Source organism: Martes martes (assembly GCF_963455335.1).
Source record: "Martes martes genome assembly, chromosome: 5".
Classification (NCBI taxonomy): Eukaryota; Metazoa; Chordata; class Mammalia; order Carnivora; family Mustelidae; genus Martes; species Martes martes.
The window spans coordinates 100,792,832-100,816,516 of NC_137892.1; the positions used below are offsets into that span (position 1 = coordinate 100,792,832).

The following is a 23,685-nucleotide window of genomic DNA, read 5'->3' on the forward strand; positions in this document are numbered from 1 at the left end:
TAAAAGGTTTAGTTCAACAATTTTGCCCTTTATCTACCTCCTTTCCTCCTCTTCCTGTTTTCCTTCTTCCTCTTTCTCACTCCCTTAACTGCTCATAATAAGGAACTGAAATATATTTATTGAATAGAATTATATCCTCTATGTTAAATAAAAAAGAAGAGGAATATTTTAAGTTCATTCTCAGAAAGGCAAACATCAAAATATTCAAAGATGAAAAAAAAATTCAAAGATGCTACGCAACCTAAAAATACTCAATTACTTTTTGTTGCTGCCATTTTATTATTTCATAAAGAATCAGTGACTTGCAAATAAACAAACAAAAAATACCCTACTCTTGGTTTAAAGATACAGGAGTCCATACATAGCATAAAAACTAAGTAATGATATATCACAAGCAATTTTATAAAAAAAAAATAAGTCAACTTAATACAAAAACGCCTCCATTTATAAAACAAAACTATAGTTAACAATTACGTGATAGTATTCACTATACTTCATACAGGGAACTTCTGCACAAAATATTCCACTTTGATTGTCACCACTCCCCCAAAAGAAAAGAGCAGGTATTAGTTATTTCATTTTTAAATAAATGACTCAAGAGTTATCCAAAGTCAAAAAAAAGAAAAAAAAAGAGTTATCCGAAGTCTGTTTGTCCAGTAAGTACAGTGCCCCAATACCTATGTTTTAACAGAATGTAGTTGTAAAAATAGTCAAATTTCTATTTTATTATTTTTTCTCCAATTAACAAAAAGAAAATTTAAGTTCTATAATAATTCCCCATTTTTAAAGTAATTGTTAGTTGCTGTTCTCAAATTTATATTACTTCTAAAATCATTAAGTATTTAACTGCAGGTTCCATACCCTGGGTTAATTCCAATCCTCTTCAATTTTGAGAAAATATACATTCATCTTTCTTCAATTTTATTACTTATTTTTTTGGCAAAAGTTGCTACCTTCATCTGCCAAGGCTTGACCACAGAGACTATTTTAAAATATTTCTATCTAACTATAAATGCTGTGGGTAGCCTGCTTTCAAGGTGGCCCCCAATGACGGCTGCCTCCTGACAGCCACAGCCTTGTAGAATCCCCACCCACAGTGTATCATGGTTGGTCTATGTGATAAAGAGTGACAGTACATCACTTCTAGGCTTAGAAAAGTAACAGAAGACAATGTGGCTTCTGTCTTCTGCTCTCTCTCTCTCTCTCTCTCTCTCTCTCATATCAACCATTCTTCTGGAAAGCCATAGTATGAGCAGTCCCAGGGAGAAGCCTATGATGAACTGACTCCTCATACCAACAACCTGTGAATGAGCTCAGAGGCAGTTCCTCCAGTTCAGGCTGAAAGCCTGACTGCAACCTCATGAGAGACCCTAAAACATATCCAATTCATGCAGTAAGGCAGCTCTCAGATTCTCCACCTTCAGAAACTGTGAAATAAAGATTTGTGGTTTTAAGTTGGTAAATTTTAGAGTAATTTATTAGGCAGCAAGAGACACTAATACAAATACTCAAACAGGTTGAGAGTAATTAACCGCTATGACCAAGCCCTTAGGAATTAGATAAAGTGAAATCACATCTCTTCATTTTAAGAGCCTGAATTCTTGTATACAACCTTTTAGCAATGATATCTTGAATATTTTACCTATAAAATTTCTCCCTTTTTTAACTATATAGTTATAACAAAATATTTAGGATCCCTCCTTTGCTTAAAAAAATAAAATTGTATAGTTACCTCCTCATACATGTTTTTACGGAACTCCAAGTCCTCGGTGAGACTCTGACAGCGATTCTCTAAATCCACTTTAAGTAAAGTTTCATCTGCTAACTGTTTTTTGGCAGCAGCTAAGGAGGCTTCCAACTAATATGCAGAGAAAGAATTGACAAAAAAATCACATAGCAATTGTTTAGTATCGAATTTAAGAGATACCTATGGACTGAATCAAATCATAAATTAAAACGTTTGTATCTTTTATCTGTGTATGAAAGTCTCTTACTATAACCTTTATCACAGAACCATGTGTCCAAATGCTGGTCCCACCAAGAGTGCCACACTGAAACACCTCTCAGATCTGGTAACTGGCAACAAGTAATGGACAAAGACCTACGAAGGATTTTAGCTACCACTTTCACTTTTTCCTGGGTGTGGAGCAATGTTAGGACTTTTTCTTTTCCTTTCTTTTCTTACATTTTGGTACAGTAATGCAACAGGTTTTGAGAGCAAGAAAGAGAGAGAGGTTAAGTACAATAGAAAGGAAGAAGAGCAGCAGTAAGATCTGCTTGACCCAGATAAAATGACTGAGAGGTGAATATACTTTGCATGTTAGCTTCCTGAAGACTATCCTTCAGGGAAACCATAAAATTTTTTTTAATTTTTAAATAAAAAATGTTTTAAGTTAATTCAGAAATCAAATCACTCAACCCAGTCAGATGGGGAATTAACCTCCCAACAGGGCTTAAGACCAGCGTTTGCCTTACCTGGGCAATCTGATCCTTCAGATCCTCCAAATCTCCCTCTAAACTTTTTTTGTCACCGAGTGCAGTGGCCAGAGCTGCATCTTTAGAATTCAGTGCGGCTTCATATTCTCGAAGCTTCATCTGGGCTCCATTAAGATCTGATTCTTTCTTAGCATAACTGTAAGACATTTGAAAAAGTGCAAGACATCTAATTATACCCCTGACTTGAAGTCTTCTCCCTCCCTGCCGAAGGGGAAACAAAAGATGCAGTTTAAATAAAGGCTGCTATAGCCTACTAAAATTAGCAGAGCAATTCGGGAGCATTAAATCTAGAGTTTTGATGGATAACAACTTTACCCTTCAATGATTTCCCTTCCAAGATTACTAATGACTCTAGATCAAAGAAATCTACAGAGCCAATGTTCCAGAATCCTGGTGTTCTCTGCGTAAGAACATATGCCCTTCATGTTCTATAAAGAGACACTCTCTACATGTTTTAGCAAGAAATGTTTTTGAAGAAATCGATATTTATTATTTTAAAATACAATTAATATTATAAACCAAGATGTACAGGAGACATAAATCAAGATACAAAATGAAATTAAAGAAATAAAAATGAAGTTATTTTTAAAAAGTAATTTTACAACTTGATGTACCATGTAGAAATTCTTGAAGAATTTAGTATTCTTCTTAGTATAGAATTTAGAGTTCTATCATGTAGAATTACTTGAAGTATAGTTGATATACAGTATTACATTAGTTTTCAGTGTACAACCTAGCCATCTGACATTCATATACATTTACAAAATGGTTATTACATTGATAAATACAGCTACTATCTGTCACCATACAAAGGTATTATAATATTACTGAGCATATTCCTTGTGCTGTACTTTACACCCCCAAGAATTAATTATGACCAGAAGTTTGTACTTCTTAATCCCCTTCACCTGTTTTACCCAACCTGAACCCCCTCTGGCAACCATATTTGTTCTCCATATCTGAGTCTGTTTCTGTTTGACTTTATATAAGCTCTCTTAATATTACATAAGAACTCACTGGACCCAAGCTTGCAAAATACATTCCATTTCTTACATAAGATGTTACTTTAAGATTTCCTTAACTTACAGATAAGGGCCTTCCTAATATGTTGAGGAAAAATTATTTCAGTTTCTACTATTAATTACAAAAATGAGGTTTGAATTGAGGTTTCTTTTTCTTCCAAAATACCACTTCTTGGGGCCTCTAGGTGGCTCAGTCAGTTAAGCATCTGACTCTTGATTTTGGCTCAGGTCATGATCTCAGTGTCGTGAGATGGAGCCCCGTGGCGAGCTCTGCACTTAGTAGGGAGTCTGTCTGAGGATTTTCTCTTTCCCTCTACCCCCCTGCCCCAATTCAAGCATGAGAGCTCTCTCTCTCTCAAATGAATAAATAAATCTTTAAATGAACAAACAGAAAAATAAAGTATCACTTTTTATTAAATGTCGTTCTATATTATAGAATGAAATTTCCTTTGGATATATTTAGTCAAATAATTCTTTAAACAAATAATTGTTTAAAGGACAGTATTTTTTTTTCATTCCAAATAATTGTTATCATTAATTGGTGGCCCTGGGAGAGCCTTAATACCAAAAGTCTCAGTAACAATTCTTAATTAAAACAGATATTATAGAAGAGTATTTCTACAACTGATGTTTGAGAATGTGCTAGAAGAAGAATCCTCAGTTAACAGGAATTCTCAAAATAATCTTTGATTATCCAAATAAAATGAAGAAAACTACTGTCCCAAAAGATAAGCACATATAATTTAAAGAGAAGAATTAAAAGTATTCCTCTCTTACTCATTTTGGCATCATAAAACAACTATATACATAAAATCTCAGCAGTCCTCTATCAGTATTTTTCTTAATTCCTGTATTTTTAAAAACCACAAGATGGCATCCTTTCACTGATGATTCAATTAGGAGGAGAAAAAAATCAGCTGTTTAAAAAAAAAAAAGCAACCCCATACAGTCATTAATTTATAACAAAAATGTCCAGTTCTGGGAGCCTGGGTGGCTCAATGGGTTAAAGCCTCTGCCTTCAGCTCAGGTCATGATCCTGGAGTCCTGGGATCAAGCCCTGCATCAGGCTCTCTGCTCAGTGGGGAGCCTGCTTCCCTTCCTCTCTCTCTGCCTGCCTCTCTGCCTACTTGTGATCTCTGTCTGTCAAATAAAAAATAGATAAAATCTTAAAAAAAAAAAACATCCAGTTCATAGAAGGGCTGGGTTCTAAAGCTGGGAACTCATTAGAACAGAATCATTGCTTGTGAGGAACAATTCTGTCCCGCTACATAAATGAGCAGAGCTGGGCAGGAATACATGTCATAAAACATATGATTTAAAACAAAATCATATTTCATAGAGTATTACACATTATTCACAAAAGCTACTGACTTAAAATTACTTAACAAAAGTTAAGTACAAAAAAATTCTATCCACTATCCAATCCACCACTACCCAATATTTAAATCTCAGATCATAATGTGGTACTTCCAAATGCAATATCTCTTGGCAAGGTCAACCTGTGCTTCCCAGAAACCAAAACGGCCTACCAGGAAGGATACAGAATTTTTAAAACTCCCATCAATTTTAGAGGCTACTGCATGTTCTCTTTGGTATCACTGATTTAATGGATAATAAAACATGCACATTTTGAAATTCAGAATGTTACACTGCAAGCCAAAGACACTGCACAACATCTAGAAGAATACAGGAAATACATGAAGCCAAAATTAAGAACATTAAGAATAATTAGAACATGGTAATTGCTTCAACAACAATCAAGACCAAATGACACCAAGGAGCGGTGGGGGTGCCTGGCTGGCTCAGTCGGTAGAGCATCTGACCCTTGATATCAGGGTAGTGAGTTCAAGCCCCATGTTGGTCACAGAGCCTACTTAAAAAAAAAAAAAAAAAAAAAGACTAAGGAGTGATGGAATAAAGGGGATGAGAGTAGGATATGCTATTAATTTGTGGTACCTTGAGCCACCAATGACACCACTTGAAACTGGTGTCAAGCTCTTAGTTGCTTATACTACTATTAATCTGTAAAAATATGTTATTCTACTATAAATTCTTTAAAGAATTAATTTCCTAAAGAATATAATTAGGGGTGCCTGGGTAGCTCAGTGGGTTAAGCCTCTGCCTTCAGCTCAGGTCATGATCTCAGGGTCCTGGGATCGAGCCCTGCATCGGGCTCTCTGCTCAGCAGGGAGCCTGCTTCCCCCCTCTCTCTGCCTATCTCTCTGCCTCCATGTGATATCTCTCTCTGTGTCAAATAAATAAATAAAATCTTCTAAAAATATATATAAAAAAGAATATAATTAAATTATAATTATACATAATATATAAATTATATTCTATAAAGAATATAAAGAATTATGTTTTTAGTTAAAGAACAGAATTCTTTAAAGCTCTTTCACATAAGAGAACAAAGTAGACAGATACAAATCAGAAGCTGAAAATGTACTTAAAATTGCAAATAAAAGCTAACTTTACGTGCCCTGGCTCAAGAGGGATCCTAGGACTCTAGGATCATGACCTGAGCCGAAGGCAGGCACTTAACCAACTGAGCCATCCAGGCGCCCTATTTTGGAAAATTTTTTTTGTTGTTGGAAATTTTTGTTTTGTTTGGAAATTCTTTTTTTGTTGTTATTGTTGTTTGTTGTTTTTCTAAGATTTTATTTATTTGTCAGAAAGAGAGAGTACAAGCAAGGGGAGAGGCAGGCAGAGAAGCAGGCTCCCTGCTGAGCAGGAAACCTGATGTGGGACTCGATCCCAAGACCCTGGGATCAAGACCTGAGCAGAAGGCAGACACTTAATCGACTGAACCACTCACCCTATTTTGGAAATTCTTTTTTTTTTTTTTTAAGATTTTATTTATTTATTTGACAGACAGATCACAAGTAGGCAGAGAGGCAGGCAGAGAGAGAAGGGAGGAAGCAGGCTCCCTGCTGAGCAGAGAGCCCGATGCTGGGATCATGACCCAAGCCGAAGGCAGCGGCTTTAACCCACTGAGCCACCCAGGCGCCCCTATTTTGGAAATTCTTAAAAGAAATTCCCCCATACACTCCCCAGAGAAAGTTACCCTGCTTTTTTATGGTATATAAAGTATGTTTCTTCCTAGAAGAAAAAAATAACTATGATACTTCTATAATCTCTAAAATTCACATACCCAGATGCCCTCCTTTTCATCTTACCAATTACCATAAAAAAGTTATTAAGACTACATGCAAGTCTCCATCTAATAAGCTATGAATCAGTGAGTTTTATATGGCACATAAGTTGCCAATACCAAGGACACATGGGGGCCATGCAGAAAGTTACATAATTTTATCATAGTTCTAACTGCATCATTATTGTTCATTCATTACATGACACAGGAAGTCTTGATCTAATTATCAGCACTTTAGTCAAAGTACAGAAACCTGCAGAAATGACATCCTAAAATATACACAACACATTAATTGGCTGCAGCCACCACTTAGGCAGAGTCACATCTGACAATGCCCTGGAAGAAAGTCCAACTTAAGAATCCAAAGTTATGAGAAGCTATCACTTAAGGGGTTGGTGAGCATTATTCTTGGACAGTATTTCTTAACAGGATTTGCTCAGTGTTGCTGACTTACCCTGACTAAGCTATTCCCACACCTTGAGAAAAAGACACCTTCCTATGTTTTCATTTATATTCACAATGTGAATCTAACACTAGAAATATGCACACTGCTGAATTTAAATCAAAAACATACCCATTTACAGAAGAACCAAAACTCCAAATGCGGCCAAGAAAACTTTTATAAAATGCAACTGACACTACTCCATTCTAATGAAGAACTTCATCCCTTTATAAAAATAATTAGATTTCACTTCAAGAAAACTTCAATTTCACCAGTCATAATAAGTAACCAGGTCTAATCAAATATCTGACCATTAAAAACATCATCAGCTTGACAGGATACTTACATTTCTTTTTTTTTTTTTTTTAAGATTTTATTTATTTATTTGACAGAGATCACAAGCAGGCAGAGAGGCAGGCAGAGAAAGAGGGTAGGGGGAAGCAGGCTCCCCGCTGAGCAGAGAGCCCAATGCGGGGCTCCATCCCAGGACCCTGAGATCATGACCTGAGCTGAAGGCAGAGGCTTAACCCACTGAGCCACCCAGGTGCCCCTAAACTTACATTTCTGTTAACATTCTATAATAGCGACTCAAGAGTAACAGCCATAGCTTGGAGGATACAACATGGAGGGACTTTCCCAAAAGAACCTGGTACCTACCAATAACCTTTAGGACCCATCCCTACTATCTCCTGAGGCGTAAAGGGCTAACCTAAATACATCTGCTTACTTGCCAGTTTCTGAATTACTCCTGACCACCCCCTACGACCAGCAACACCACTGTAACTTCACTGCTTTCGTCATCTTGGTATTCTAGCCTACCACCTCTTTGACCTTGACTTGTTTTAGGATTATAATTTCAACCTTGGGTTCTGCACTGAACTACGTGACTCTGGAACTCAGTGCTGGAACTGGCTTAGATATTTGTACTACCCCTTCCATATGAACAAGTCTCCCACTCCTTCAATATTCTTCATTTGCCTAAGTGTACTAAATGCCGACAAGCCCCACCAATGAAGAAACGGGAAATTCAAAAATGCACTCAATTAGAGAGTCACTAGAAAATGAATGCTCAGTGTAGCTCTTGGGGAAACATATCATTACTAGGTAATAAATGTAGAACACATTTTATTTTATTTTTTAAGATTTTATTATTTATTTGAGAAAGAGTGAGACAGTGACAGAGGCAGAGTGAGAAGCAGGCTACCCACTGAGCAGGTAGCCCAATGCCAGGCTGATCCTATAACCCCAGGATCAAGACCCAAGCAGAAGGCAGACAGTTAACCAACTGAGCCACCCATCCGCCCCAGAGCACTTTTTAAATAAAGTCACACTACATATACATAACACAGAGAAAACCACTCAAGATCTAGTAAGCATATGACAGTAACTACTTACAAATGAATTAGTAAGGATACTATAATTGTAAACACTTGAAAAATTAGATTAGCCACTTAAACAGGGAACAAATAACTAGTATGAAACAGAAATCTAAAAGTAAACTTGCAGGGACACATACTTGGAACATAATCTGAAACTCATTACAAAATAGTTTAAGCAATGGGAAATTACTGCCCTTCTGTTTACATTTTGTTGCTCACACAGGTCAGTTTATATCACAAATGCTCAGCTGAGGTACTTAGCTTCTCTTTATCACCTACAATGTATCTGGTTTTTTTGTTTGTTTGTTTTGTTTTTCTTTTTTCTTTTTGTTTGTTTTGTTTTGTTTTTAAGATTTTATTTATTTATTTGACAGACAGAGATCACAAGTAGGCAGAGAAGCAGGCAGAGAGAGAGAGGAGGAAGCAGGCTCCCTGCTGAGCAGAGAGCCTGATGCGGGGCTCAATCCCAGGACCCTGGGATTGTGACCTGAGCCAAAGGCAGAGGCTTTAACCCACTGAGCCACCCAGGCACCCCTGCAATGTATCTGTTAACAAAGCATCTGTGTTCACTTTCAAGACAGGAACTGTCACATGCTTGGGTCTGGTTTTCTTCTTTCACAGTTGCCATAATTTTCAGTATTTTCTCAAGTAATTTTGTCCTTGTTCCTTGATTGTCATTTTACAGAAATGTAAATACAAAGAGTTATATTAAGCAATTCAAAGTAAGAGACCTAAATTATAGATGACCCCTTAGTTGGTCTAACAGTTTCTGGATAGTATATGTCATTTCCAAGAAATTCACCAAAGATTATTATACTGCATATATCCAAAAGTGGACAAGAATTCAGTAAATGCCTGCTAAAATCTGTTGGAAAGGTGTGTTCTTATAGAAATCCAAGTTGGGGTGCCTGGGTGGCTCAGTGGGTTAAACCTCTGCCTTCAGCTCAGGTCATGGTCTCAGGGTCCTGGGATCAAGCCTCGCATCAGGCTCTCTGCTCAGCAGGGAGCCTGCTCCCTTCCCCCACCCCCCCTACCCTCTACCCCACCCCACCCTCTGTTCCGCCTGCCTCTCTGCCTACTTGTGATCTCTGTCAAATAAATAAATAAAATCTTTAAAAAAAAATCCATCCAAGTTATAATACTGATAGACTTAAGAATATAGAATTTTAGAAGCTATAAATTTAAAAAAATAAACTAGACAAAGGAATATTCATGTTTATAGAGATCAAAAATTGAAATATAATTATGTGGGGCTTTACTGCTTTAACATGTTAGGCAAAAGAACACCTTAAGAAAATCAAAAACAAACCACTCTTCAGTCAGTTTTAAATTCCACTCGTATTATTCTATAGCAAAATACTATGCAACCCTCTGCTTGCTTAGATCACCTCCTAGCAATTGTGAGAAGCTATTACACATTGTCAGGTTCATCTTGTAAAATAATAGACACTCAACAAATACAGATTGAGAATCTTCCCTAATGCACATATTGTAATATCCTAGATGGAAAGAAGATAAAAGAAAATGAAAAAGAACACAAGAAACCCATGCCAACAACACCCTTTCTTTGTTCAGCAGCCTTTCTTAACTCAGCACTAACACTTCATTTCAGGACCATTCCTACTTAGGAAAACATATAAATTACAGGGGGTAAAAGGAAAAAGCCATTTAGTTTTTCCCCTGCAATCAGATAACATAACAGAAATCACTCTATATGAAACTGTTATCTCTAATCATAACCATAAAACAAGGGATTTTTAAATCCCTCAGCAGAGACCTACTCTACATGGACAGCCAAGGCAATCAGGCCCAGCTGTTTGAGCTCTGTGCTTTAATGTCCCATAAGGTTCTTCTGAACACATGTCTGGTGGCAGCTGAATGCCACTCAACACTAGAGCAATTATTCAAGTGACTATCAATATAGCTTCTGAGGCTCTCTTCACACCTAGCATTCAAAATTAACACGACTTTTATTATCTAGCCATGGTTCAGACTAAAAAAAAAAAAACTCCACTTTGAATTTAACGTAAGGATTATTATTAAGCCCAAACACAAACCTTCTGTCTTAAAACTAAACTATTTCATAATTACAGACTCAAAATGCATATTAAATATGCATCTGCTCCAACATTCATTCGCCAGCTTCAATTACGTCCCCAAAGTATCCTACCTTTCAAAGGAAAAAGGAATGTGACCCACAATATTTTTACTGAGGAAATTTAATGAATTCCCCTGCAATTAAGACAAATGTAACACACAAAATTTCTAATAAGTTCTATGATCACAATTTCTACTAACATGGTCTCCTCCGGTGCTAGTAAAAAGACTAAGATGCTTTCGCACAAACTCAAAAGCTGCAATGGATAATTTCTGGCGGTAACAAAATTCTGCTATTCATTCGATAAACCGAGCAGTCAACAAATTAGCAACAACCTAATCAGAATCAGGCAAACCCTAACTGATACCAGCTTATAATTAGGAAAAATACTAAATAAGACTTAAAATGGACCACAGAACCATTTATTTGAAAAGATTCGCATATATAGTTACTTCTGTGCTTGCTTACAGGGCATGCTTAGAGCTTAAATCCTAATAGAAAATGACTTCTTGGGGGGAAAAAAACAATCAATAACCACAACTGTGTGCCAGGCCATTGATCTGAGGGCTTGGAAACCAGCAGTGAACAAAATATAACAAGTCCCTGCGTTTATGGAAGGTACTTTCTAGTGGGTAGAGGCACATGAAGAGGTAAGCAATATTTTGAAGAAAATTAAACCAGAATAATCAGTTAGAAATTAACAGTATGATTAGTTATTTTACCACTCCTCCATGGGTTTCATGCAACCCAATCTCACAGGAAAATAGCCTCCTACAAAAATAGTAATCACTAAGTCAATAATTATCTTAGGAGAGTCTAGAGAGTACTAGAAAAATGTACTGATACAATAGGAAACAAAGTCAGACACTAACCCCATCTACAAAGAGATTCCACTCTCATAAGGAAATCAATCATAAAGAATTATCTTAATCAACCATTGAATCTGTCAGCAAACCTCCTCAGCAAGTGCTAGGAAAGAGAAGAAAAGTACAGAGTGCTACAAGAGCACATGATATAGGGTGCCTGCCTGGCTGGCTCAGTCGTTAAGCATTTGCCTTGGGCCATGGTCCTGGGATTGAGCCCCACATCAGGTTCCCTGCTCACTGGGAACCCTGCTTCTCCCTCTCCCACTTCCCCTGCTTGTGCTCCCTCTCCCTTGCTGCCTGTCAAGTAAATAAATATAGTCTTTAAAAAAAAACTTAAAAAAAAAAAAGGAGTACATGATATAGTTTCTGGATAGAAATGTCACATTCAACACAACTTCATTATTACCTCTTCTAGAAACCCAACTGAAACAGCAAAGGCACAAATCCATTATGAAAAAAGTAAAGAGGAAATGACAAAATTGTGGAAGCTGAACATGGATGTGAAACGAGTGAAATGAGTGAAAATGAGCTTGACCAACACAAGAGTGCTCAATCCTAAGCCAGACACAGGGATACCTGAGAAGTAACCTACTTTATACTACAGATGCTGTTGATAACAAGATATACCTTGGTAACTCTGAGGTAGAACTAGCTGAAAATCTATCAGGAGGCAGACAACTACTCCATACTACGCCCCAGGGCCCAAAGACCCTCATCCACCATGGCAAAGGATGAAAAGTTTACTCTCTAAGTAAAGTAAGCAGAATCTTAGATCAGGCAGTCACACGACACACCCAAAGGCAGCAGTACCATACCACAAAAATAAGGGAATTCGGTGGAATTGTACAGATGCTGATATCCCCTTTCAACCTCCCAGAGCTCACAGTAAGCTAGGCAACTAAACCCCAGAAAACCGAAAACACTGACAGTAGGTGTTCCCAATGAAATGATCCTGCCATTTCACCCACAGTGAAGCGTGCTCAAGAAGCCCCACTCATGCACACAGCTTTCCATCAGATTCTGAACACCATTCCTGAGTATAAAGAAGTCATCAAACTTCTGAGAAAAACTCTCACTGTGGATTAACTCACCCAACGTCCATTCCACCCTCCCAGCTCTGCTTTCCCAAACTGGAAATGCCATTTTCCAGAATCTCTTGCAGGTGGAATTTTGGAGGAAAATGAAGTACTCTAATACATCTGTAAAAGATATGTAAGTTTTTTGTTTTTTTAGATTCCTCAGGATTTCCTATGAAATCATGGCATCTACAAATAGAGACAGTTTTACCACTTCTTTCCTAATCTGGATGCCTTTTATTTCCTTTACTTGCCTAACTGCCCCAGCTAGAAACTCCAGTACAATGTTGAATGTTAAGTGGTGTGATTGGGCATCCTTGTCTTGTTCCTGATCTTAGGAAGAAAGCACCCAGTCTTCACCATTAAGTGTGGTACTAGCCATAAATTTTTTATAGATACTCTTTGTCAGGTTAAGAAGTTTCCTTTCATCCCTCATCTGAGTACTTTTATCATGAAAGAGCAACATACTTTGTCAAATGTTTTTTATGCATCTATTGAGATGGTTGTTGTCCTAAATTCTAGTAATAGGGTTTATTGCAGTACTGACCCACAGACTGAACCAACCCTGCATTCCCAAGATAAAACCCACTTGGTGATAGTATGTAGTCCTTTTACAAGGGGATAGGTTTGGTTTGCTACTATTTCATTCATGGAAATTTTGCACCGCTCCTCATAAGAGACACTGCTTTGTGACATTTTTGCGGTCTGACGTTTCTCCAAACAGTGGTCCAATGTTCATTCTCCAGTTTGCTGCGTCATGGGGCAGGTATTGGTACCAACAGCAGTGTCAGCTTCCTGATCCTAAACTATAGCTACACACTGTTGTTTTGTTTTGTTTTGTTTTGTTTTTAAGTTCAGTGGCTCCAGTGGTGGCTTCAGACATAAAAGCTCCCAAAATCTATAGCATCCTGGGCATCATTCCAACACCTCTAACCCTTCTAATGATTTTTTCCAAGCACCTGCATTCCATATCGTTTTCTTTTCTGTTTAAAGTATCTAGTGGTTTCCATTTCCTGCACTAACACATGCAAGGACCTAAATAGATAAAGAAATTAACGTGGAGCACAAAGGAACAGGGAAGGAAATAAAGACTTCTTTTTTTTTTTTTTAAGATTTTATTTACTTATTTATTTGACAGAAATCACAAGTAGGCAGAGAGGCAGGCAGAGAGACAGGGGGAAGCAGGCTTCCCGGCGAGCAGACAGCCCGACGCGGGGCTCAATCCCAGGACCCTGGGATCACGACCCGAGCGGAAGGCAGAGGCTTCAACCCGCTGAGCCACCCAGGCGCCCCGGAAATAAAGACTTCTGAAAAGGTAAGAGAAGTACTGCATCCATGAAATTTATTCACGACAGTATAAAGAAACATCAAGAGAGTACAAAGTTATGAAAAATTTGTAACAGAACAGCAAAAACTGGAAAATAAAATTGAGAGTATTCAGGAGAAAAAATTTTTTAAATAAGAACACTAAAGAATCAATTTAAGAAGTCCAACATCTGAATAACAAGAGTCTCAGAAAGTAATAAAATAGGAGAAAATCATGAATAAAATCATTTTTTAAAGTTACCAAGGACTAAGGACATGAATTTCCAGACTGAAAACTATCACCATGTGACCAGCAAATTGGAAGAAAAAAAAGATCCACATCAACAAACATCCTTAAGAAATTTCAGAACTGAGGGCACCCGGGTGGTGAAGTCAGTCAAGCATCCAGTTCTTGGTTTCTGCACAGGTCATGATCTCAGAGTCATGAGATTGAGTCTTGTATCCGGCTCCACACTGGGCATGGAGTCTGCTTGAGATTCTCTCTCCCTCTCCTTGTGCCCCTCCCCCTGCCTGTGTGCTGGTGCCTCTCTCTCTCTCTCTCAAATGAATAAAAAAAGATTTTATTCATTTGAGAGAGAGAGAGTGAGCATGAGCATAGGACAGAAGAAGAGGGAGAGGGAGTAGCAGAGAGCCCCAAAGGGGGCTCGATCCCAGGACCCTGAGATCATGACCTGAGACTAAAGCAGACACTTAACCAACTGAGCCACCCAGGTACCCAAATCAATAAATCTTAAGAAAGAAAGAAAATTTTATAATTGGACCTTAAAAAAAAAAGGTGCTACAAACTTTTTGATTTTTCACTCAGTACTTCTTAGCAACAACAAAAGCTAGAGAACTATAAAGCACGCCTTCAAAATCCTTAGGAAATATACTTTACAACTTAAAATTCTATATTCAAACTATCAATGTTTAGGCAATACAACCAGCCTAGAGAAGAGCACAAGGCTCTGAATGCTATTTCTTCAATAACATAAAACTAATTTTAAAAAAATCCTCATGATTCTAAATAACTTGATGTTTTAACGGTATCAAGTCTTTCTATATAAATTAGACAAAACTAAGTGGGAAAAAAATGCTATTTTCATAGGTAATCGAAAGGTGGTACAGGGAAGAAAAACTAAGGGTAATACTCTAATGAGTTCTGTTGGAGATTATGTTCAGAGTATGTACAGGCTTGGCTGCCAAACACAGTATATGTGTTCCTGAGAACTCAAATTTTGCAGACACTAGAGTAATAGATCAAATGGAAAAATAAAGTTGGAACAACCCCCTCAAACCCTATGCAGTTTTGTAGCCAGAGCACCAGCAGTAACATCAATAATTAACGATGAGTACCTCAGGAGAGGACTTGGACAACCCTGGTAAGGAGTTTAGCGTGGCTCCAGCTACATGGAGAGATGCTTATAAATGCACAGGAGGAGTCATGCTGTCTTGCAGGAATGGAGACAATAGAGACAGAAGTAGAGCTCTGAACACACCACTGCCTATAAGAGCAAAGGGAATGCACCTCTCTAGGAGAGGGAACCCCGGGAACAGGCACTCCCTTTGGATTTTCTTAAAATAAAGGTGAAAAGCAGAAACAGACCCATAAATATAGAGAAGAAACTGAAGGTTGCCAGAGGGCAGCATGGGGGGGAGGGGTGGACAAAATGGCGGAGGGGAAATGGGATAGAGGCTTCTAGTCATGGAATGACTGAGTCAGAGATGAAAGGTACAGTATAGGGAATAAGGTCACTGGTACTATAACAGTTGTACAATGGTATTGAAATAGTTATATGGTAACAGATGGTAGCTACACTTGTAGTGAACATAGCACTAAGTACAGAATTGTGAAATCACTATGTTGTACACCTGAAACTAATGTAACACTGTGTGTCAAGTATACTTCAATTAAGAAATAAAAAATAGTAAGGGGTGCCTGGGTGGCTCAGCCAGCTAAGTGTCTGCCTTCGGCTCAGGTCATGATCTCAGGTTCCTGGGATTAAGCCCCACGTGGGAGTCCCTGCTCAGTGGGGAGTCTGCTTCTCCCTCTCCCTCTGCTGCTCCCCCCTCCCCGGTGATCCTCTCACTTGTGCCCTCTCTCTCAAATAAATAAAAAATCTTCAAAATAAAATTAAAAATAATAAAAATAAAGTAAGAAAATAGAGTTGAAAGTGGAACTGAAGGCTTTCTTACCTTTGAACTCTATTCTTATTTTTTAAATTAATTTATTTATTTCACAGTCAGAGATCACAAGTAGGCAGAGAGACAGGCAGGGGGGAAGGGGGGAAGCAGGCTCCCCACTGAGCAGAGACCCACACAGGGCTCGATCCCAGGACCCTGAGATCATGACCTGAGCCGAACACAGAGGCTTTAACCCACTGAGCCACCCAGGCCCCCATGAACTCTATTCTTGATATTCCAGTTCCCCTTTACTAGAAAAAGTCATGTGTAAATCAGTACAACCTACAATTACAATAATATCATCTCTGTACTTAAAAGCCATATTTGAGCTAATTGGTGTTAAAGAAGCATTTGTAGCAACACACTGAATTAATACTTTAAAAACCAAAAACGGATATAAACCAATCTAAACTAAAATGTAATTACCAGGAGGATAATGGGAAGCAAATATATTACGGATAGTAGAATGAAGAACTCAGTCCCATCTTCCATAGCACAAAGTCAATAATGTCATTTAGATACATAGATAAATACCAAACGAGCAGTGAAAATAAATGAAGGTAACCTTTTTTCATGAGAAGCCTTCAGTGAACTGTTAGTCCTTAAATTATGCACACACATACATACTGCTGAGTAGTCGTAGGTTGGATGGTTTGTTTTTTAAGGCTCATGGCAAAAACATCTGATAGGGAGGACTTCCCTAAAAAGTGGATACAGTGGACATCTGCGAGATAAGAAATTAACCCAATGATAAAAGAAGTCCAGGCAAAGGAAAGCGCTTTTGCAAAGTTGCTATTAAGAGGGAGCATGGTAAACAGGGTTGAATAAAGGACTTCACAGTGAGGGAAGAGAGCAAGACCAAGTATGGTGAGAGATGAAGCTGGAATCAGAAAGGAGCCAGCTCATGAAGGGAAGAACTTTGAGGGAGGATGACCACTAAGTCCCAGTTTGCCCAGGACAATTTCCATTCATGCCAGTTGTCCCAGCATAATTTATAGCTCCCCCTTTCACACATACAAGTACCCCTACTTGGACACTAACTTTCATGGTCACCCTGCAATTGGGTAATACTGAGGTAGTTTTAGTCTTTATCCTAGAAGCTACCCAAGTGTTTTAATTTTAAGCAAAGGAGGTGAAGTGCATTTTCAGAAAGATAAGTGCTCTGGTCCCCTACCCAGTGTTTTATGATATAAAGTTCAACTGAGAATCTACTTTAAATAAACCTTTAAGAATGTCTCCTCTTCAGAGCCAACATTCTTGTACAAGTGATCTCACAATCTCTTCCCACTCCTTCCTTAATTACCCCACTTCCTTTGATCCTCCTGCCCTTTACTAGCATTAGGCACTCCTCACAATCAACAGTAATCTTCTAGCCACCCAAGTTAATAGATACTTTTAGGCCTTATCCGACCAAAACTAGACTGGCATTCCTTCATAAATCTCCTTGTCCTATGACTCAACCCTTGTTCTACTTTTCTATTACCTACCATCTCCACTGTGGGTTTTCCTTTCTCTCCCTAATCCTCCTATGTAGATGTTTTCCATGTCTTTGCCCCTCCTCTCTTTTGTCTTTATCCGCAAATATGACCATGTTCCTAAAACTATACTTCCATTCAAAGTCTCTTCTCAGAAGAGAAAGAAAAAGTACTCCAGGAAAGTACTCTAGACTGCCAGCTAACAAGTCCAACAAACACCACTAATTCACCACTAACCCGGAGCGGGCCCTCTAAACCAGCTCCCTATCCACCACGCTCTAAGAGCAACACTCCTGAGGTGCCCAGGCAGCAGAGAGTCACCCTAGACTCTTCTCCCCAATCTCCCATGCTTAGCATCTCTTAAATCCATTTTCTGTCCTTTCCCACTGCCTATCTGAATTCAGGGGTCACCTCATAACTTCCCAAGTGTCCTTACGTATGTTTTACCTCTACTCTTTGTTTCCTCCACAGAATGGCCAGACCATTCATCCATTCATGTCACTTTTTCCTTGAGGTTCCTCATTTATTAAAATTCTACTGTCCTCTACCACATACATACACACATATATACTGCTCTAGTTAGACAAAACTATCTGCCATTCAGGAAAACACCCTCTCCTAATGTTTTCCAGCCAGTTCATACTTACTTAGCTCCCAACACTTAGCTCAGACTTCAGTGCCTCCCCAGTTCCCTTGGGATGTCTTCCAAAACTTCAAAAGGCTCCTAGTTTGCCTTAGGTGGTAGTCGTTTGCTCCAGAGCACCATGTGGATACCTGCCTTGCTTTGTTTTCTGCCTTGCCCACAAAACTGTAAGCTACCTGATAACAAGGACTGAGCGTCCCATCTATTCCCAGCATCTGGGTCAAGGCCTGGCATTATATAGTACTATTCCACAAATCCATGAATAAAGAATGAACATTTCTCAAAAAATATCTTTTTAATTTAAATTGTTTAAAAATAATTTCTCTTATGAGTTTTAAAGACTTAGAACTTTTAATTCCTCTTAAAATTACTATTAAGGCCGAGAGTAAGGTAAGAAAGTAGCTTTTTAAGAAAGAAGGTAAGTCTTTTTCAGTAATTCATCTTCACCCTTTTCTTATTAGCAAATGAAGCCATCAATCAGTATTTCAAATAGCTGCTTCCATTTCTGCACTCTACTGACAAATCCAAAATTACCTCCTGGGGACTGTGAACTATCACTGAGAAAAACATATCCAGTACCATTTGCAAAAGTAACCACCAAACAGACCTGAAAATCAACTGTCCCATGTAAAGGTTCAAGTCCCAATGCAATGACCGTGTATGATGGACCTGCTTCAGGTTGGTAAACCCACAGAACAGTCCTGATGTTGGGATTACATGAAATGACAAAGGGGGGCGGGGGGTACCTGGTTGGCTCAGTCAGTGGAGCATGTGACTCTCGATCTCCAGGTCATGAGTTCAAGCTCCACGCTGAGCATAGAGTTTACTTTAAAAAATAATTGAAATGATCCATGTAAAAACTCTCTGGCAATGCTAGAAGACAGAACTAGGACTTACTCCAGTTCTACCACTTATCTGCTAAGTTCTCTGAGCCTCAAGTTTCCTCATTTATCAAACAGGGTTATCATAAGGCTTAAAAGACAGTGTCCATAAAGCATCTAGCATCGTGCCTGGCGAACATGTTAAGTATGAAGTCAATGCTAGCACTTTCTGTTCCATATCTTGCACAACTACTTTAACCTCCAAAGGTCTCAATTTCTATATCCACAAAATAAGCTGGTTAGATCGAACGATCCAAGACCTCTTCTAGCAGCAAAAGGGTTCTAATTCTACCTATGATCAATAAATTCAAATGCCTTGAAGGCAAAAAGTTAAAATTTAAAAGGACAAAGTAAACAGATTAGCTAAGGAAAACAGTATTTAACATCTAGGGCTACACCAAAAGTATCAGTAAAAACAGAAGATTATAATGTGTGTTTTGATTGACCCCTTTATGCCAACAACATTAGCATTACAATATAAAAATGATCAAGAACTTGGGGCACCTGGGTGGCTCAGTTGGTTAAGTGTGTGACTTGATTTCCACTCAAGTCACGACCTGAGATCAAGGCCCCTGTCAGTCTCTGCGCTGGGTGTGGAACCTGCTTGGGATTCTCTCTCTCTCCCCCCGCCACCCGCCTCTTCAAAAAAAAAAAAAAAAAAAGAAAAAGAAAAAGAATCTCCAAAACTAAAATTAAATTCCTCTAAACAGGAAATGGGAATCCATCTGCTGTTGATGGCATCAAAAATTGGCAAAATGGTAATTACTTTATCCAGTGGCTAACATTTAACCAGTAAACTAGTTAACTTTTAACCACTAAGTTAACCGGAAGAAAAAACCTGTTATACTGTCAGCAAGAGAGAAGGGGATAATTGTTGTACTCTAACTGCCTCTGAGAAACTGGGGAGATAAGCAGTCACTGTGAAGCATACATCCTTGGTCATAGTAAGCTAAGTGACTGATAAAGTTATCAATATATCTTTAAAATGTGTTAAATGATAGAATAGTACATTTACTATTGTAAATGTAAACTACTGACATGTAAAGTAGTGCTCCATGAAAAAAGATTACATATCAGTATTTATCAAGAACTATTTTGTTAAAGAAAAAAGAACCTTTTTTATTAGTAATATGGATATTAAGAGAAAAACCTAAGCACTTTTTTATGGAACTAAGGGTGATTTTAATTTTCATCTTGGTGTTCACCTTTCCTTTCTAATTTTCCATAACAAACATAATAATTTTTGTGTAATAAAAAAGCTCATTTTACCCTGGGGCTAATAATACATTATATGTTAATAAAAAAATTAAAACATTTTTTTAAAAAGCTCATTTTTTAAACTTCCCCAAATAGAACAGCCAATACACAATCCCCTTACCACAGAGCTACAGTGAAAAAAAGAAGTCAAAAATCCTGATTAGGAAACTTCCTTAGATCTCAACATCAGTTAGGCTGCCATCACTCACTCAATGCCTCAGTCTCAATCAATCTCACTATTTGTGAATGAAAGAGACCTACACTTATGATATAAAATTCTAAAGGTCTCTAACTCAGACATACCAGAGGTGATGTCATCTATACAAATTAAAGGACAGATACTAACAGATTGTGCAGAGGGGGGAAAAAAGAATCAGCAGCATATTTTTATAATGCTTTATCTTTCATTCCATGTTTACTTTCTTAAATCTGAGTACACTACAAGATTACCCAATTAAAGGGATTAAACCTAGGGATTAAATTTCAACAACTCCAAAAGATATCTTGCTCTACCATACCAAAACAAACATCCTTTGAAAGCATAGGAAGGAAGTGTTATGACAGTTTAATTACTTGGGATTTGCCTCCTAGACTTTAACACCAATTCTAGGGGCTTCATCCTTCCATTTATTCCCCTGAAAATTAACTTTAACATGCAGGTTTATAGCTCTTGTATTAAGGTCAGGGTGTTACTGTCAACTTGTTTCTACCAGAACAAAATAAGGACATAAACAAAAGACAAGTAAAAAATAAAGGTTTCTGTTTTTCAACTAATCATCCTATATACAAAGAAAATTCCCTAAAGCAGATTAGCATTTAGTACATTAGGTGTGAAAACTGAACAAGAATGTTAAGCCTGCAGTGTTGTTCACCTTATAACATTTCCTAAATTTCATTCTATCAGTGACTAAAATACATAGAAAGCCAACAAAGGAAGTATATACATGTACTAAGTCCAAATACATAGTAAATTCCAACGCCCCTCCCCACTAGGAAAGTAATAGGAAAAATTATTTTACCATATTTACATTTCAGTATTCTTTAAAACTGCTAACATTTTAGCAATTTTCCTTGCTAACATATTAGCAATATTTTATCCAAATACTTCTGGATAAAATTCATCCATTATTATGACACAAATAAATACCAGGCTAAATAATGGTCTAAGTTTCTCATTTCTTCCTGAGATTCAGAAAACTACTACTCACTCCTAATCATAATTCTACAGATGAGGAAATGCAGACTCAAAGAATTTAAGTACCTGCCTTAAGTCACAAAAAATAAGCTGCTGCAACTTCATGCAGTACTCTTGATACTACCAACGTCATACTATTGTGATTGACAGTGTCCCAAATACATTTGTTAGCAACACGTAAGTACCAGTATGCACTTTTAAATGAAAACACACGAATCCAAATTTCCCACCAGAAGTTTCCTTACTAATGTAATAACAAAGCAAAATCAAAAGAATGTTATTTTCCCCCAAAGGAATATACAAATAGGTTTAATCCCTCAACTGCAAATCCATCTTCCTCAAAGCAATGGTGCTTGGGAATGGAGACAGAAAGTCTACAAATCTTCAGGTATATGAATACCATGCAGAAACACAATCAACATTATACTCTTTGGACAAAAAATAAACTCCTATTTTCGCTAAATTATATTTAAAAAGAAGCATTATTTGTTTTGAAAAGGCAAGAAATTATGCTTTAAATCATTAGATTTTGTACATTATCGCAAAAATTAATTTGAAAACACTGGCTTTGAGGTTTAATATCTATAAAACATTAATTTTTTCATGAGACATTCTTTTCAGAATTTTTTTAAACAAAGGGACAGTAAAACTGGCTCAGCATCTTAAACAATCCTACAGCATCCACTATATATGTTATATACCAGCGAGCTCCCATCACCACTTTTCTAATTCATAACTCTCAAAAAGAGCTTTCCAAGCTTTAAAATCTACCACAAAACAAACAAGGAATAAAAGACAACTTCTAGAACCTGATGAATCCAGTGAACTTAATAAAAAGCAGTCAACTTAAAAACTCAGATCCAGAGCCTGGGTGGCTCAATCAGTTGAGCATCCAGCTTTTGGTTTTGGCTGAGGTCATGATCTCAGGGTCATGGGATCAAGCTCACTCCCTCACTCCTATTCTGTCCCTCCCGCCACTCCCACTCACGTGCTCTCCCTCTAAAATACATAAATAAATAATATCTTTTTAAAAAACAAATAAAAACACAAATCCATATTCTCCTTTATGCACTTCCGGAATTTCTAAAACCAAATATTTTCATTAATTCATTAATTCATTTGGTGACCTAAATGGACATGAGGTTATTTTTAGTTGTCTTTCTCTACTTACTGTAACTATTAATATCTTTCCTTGCAGAAATATCTGTTTCACAATGGAACACTACCCCCCAAACCCCACTGGGGGTATCCTAATAGTACATGCACATTACCTTCTTAAAATGGAAAGTGTTTTTACTTTCAGAACACACCTAGCCATAGGATTTTGCATAAAAAACTGTGGACCCATATCACTGGGAAGAAAAAAAAAATGCATCCACCAAATTAGTTACTAAACAACTGACAAACTAACTTAATTCTCTTATATCTAGCTTCCCTGTATGGTTAATACTGAAATTCTGAAATGTTAATCTTCCCCTTTTGTGTTGACTGATGACACGCATCATCATTCTTAGAAATCGATCCCCAAAAATGTTTCCAATCAATATAAGTTTGGACTGAATCAGAGTACCTATCTTAGATCTGAGATGTTTTTCTGTGAGACCAAGTGTATAGAAGCTATCGTCAAAAGTATTGTCAAAAGTATTGACAAAAGAAGTATTATCAAAATCTCTCCAGCAGGACCAAGCATCTTCATGAATTCTTGTGTCTCTGAGGTATGCTGTCTGCTGAGGAACCAAAAGGGACAAAGTAATTTTAGAATCTGTAATTTTTGTTAAGATTTTATTTATTTATTTGAGAGAGAAAGGGCAAGAGTGCAAGAGAGCATGAAAGGGGGGTGGGGCGCAGAGAGAGGGACAAGCAGACTCCCCACTGAGCAGGAAGCCCAAGGTGGGGCTCAATCCCAGGACCCTGGGATCATGACCTCAGCCCAAAGCAGACACTTAACCTAATGAGCCACCCTGGCACTCCTGGAATCTATAATTTTCTTAATCCACCTACATGATACACTAATTACAAAGACTCTAAATAAATTAAAACAGGGCGCCTGGGTGGCTCAGTGGGTTGGGCCTCTGCTTAGGCTTGGGTCAGGATCTCAGGGTCCTGGGATCAAGCCCCACATCAGGCTCTCTGCTCAGTGGAAGGCCTACTTCCCCCTCTCTCTCTGCCTGCCTGTCTGCCTGCTTATGATCTCTGTCTGTCAAATAAATAAATA

At 37.8% G+C, this 23,685-nt stretch overlaps 1 protein-coding gene across 2 annotated transcripts in view; it reads right to left on the reverse strand.

Moving 5' to 3' along the window:
- The window catches only part of LMNB1 (lamin B1), a 54,873-nt gene that overhangs the window by 25,498 nt on the left and 5,690 nt on the right, over window positions 1-23,685 (reverse strand). For both annotated transcript variants that reach the window (XM_080803665.1, XM_080803666.1), the window contains exons 2-3: window positions 2,476-2,632; window positions 1,733-1,858 (exon numbers count right to left, since the gene is read on the reverse strand). In XM_080803665.1, coding sequence (XP_080659791.1) covers window positions 1,733-1,858; window positions 2,476-2,632 — 283 coding nt within the window. The remainder of the gene's footprint in view (window positions 1-1,732; window positions 1,859-2,475; window positions 2,633-23,685) is intronic.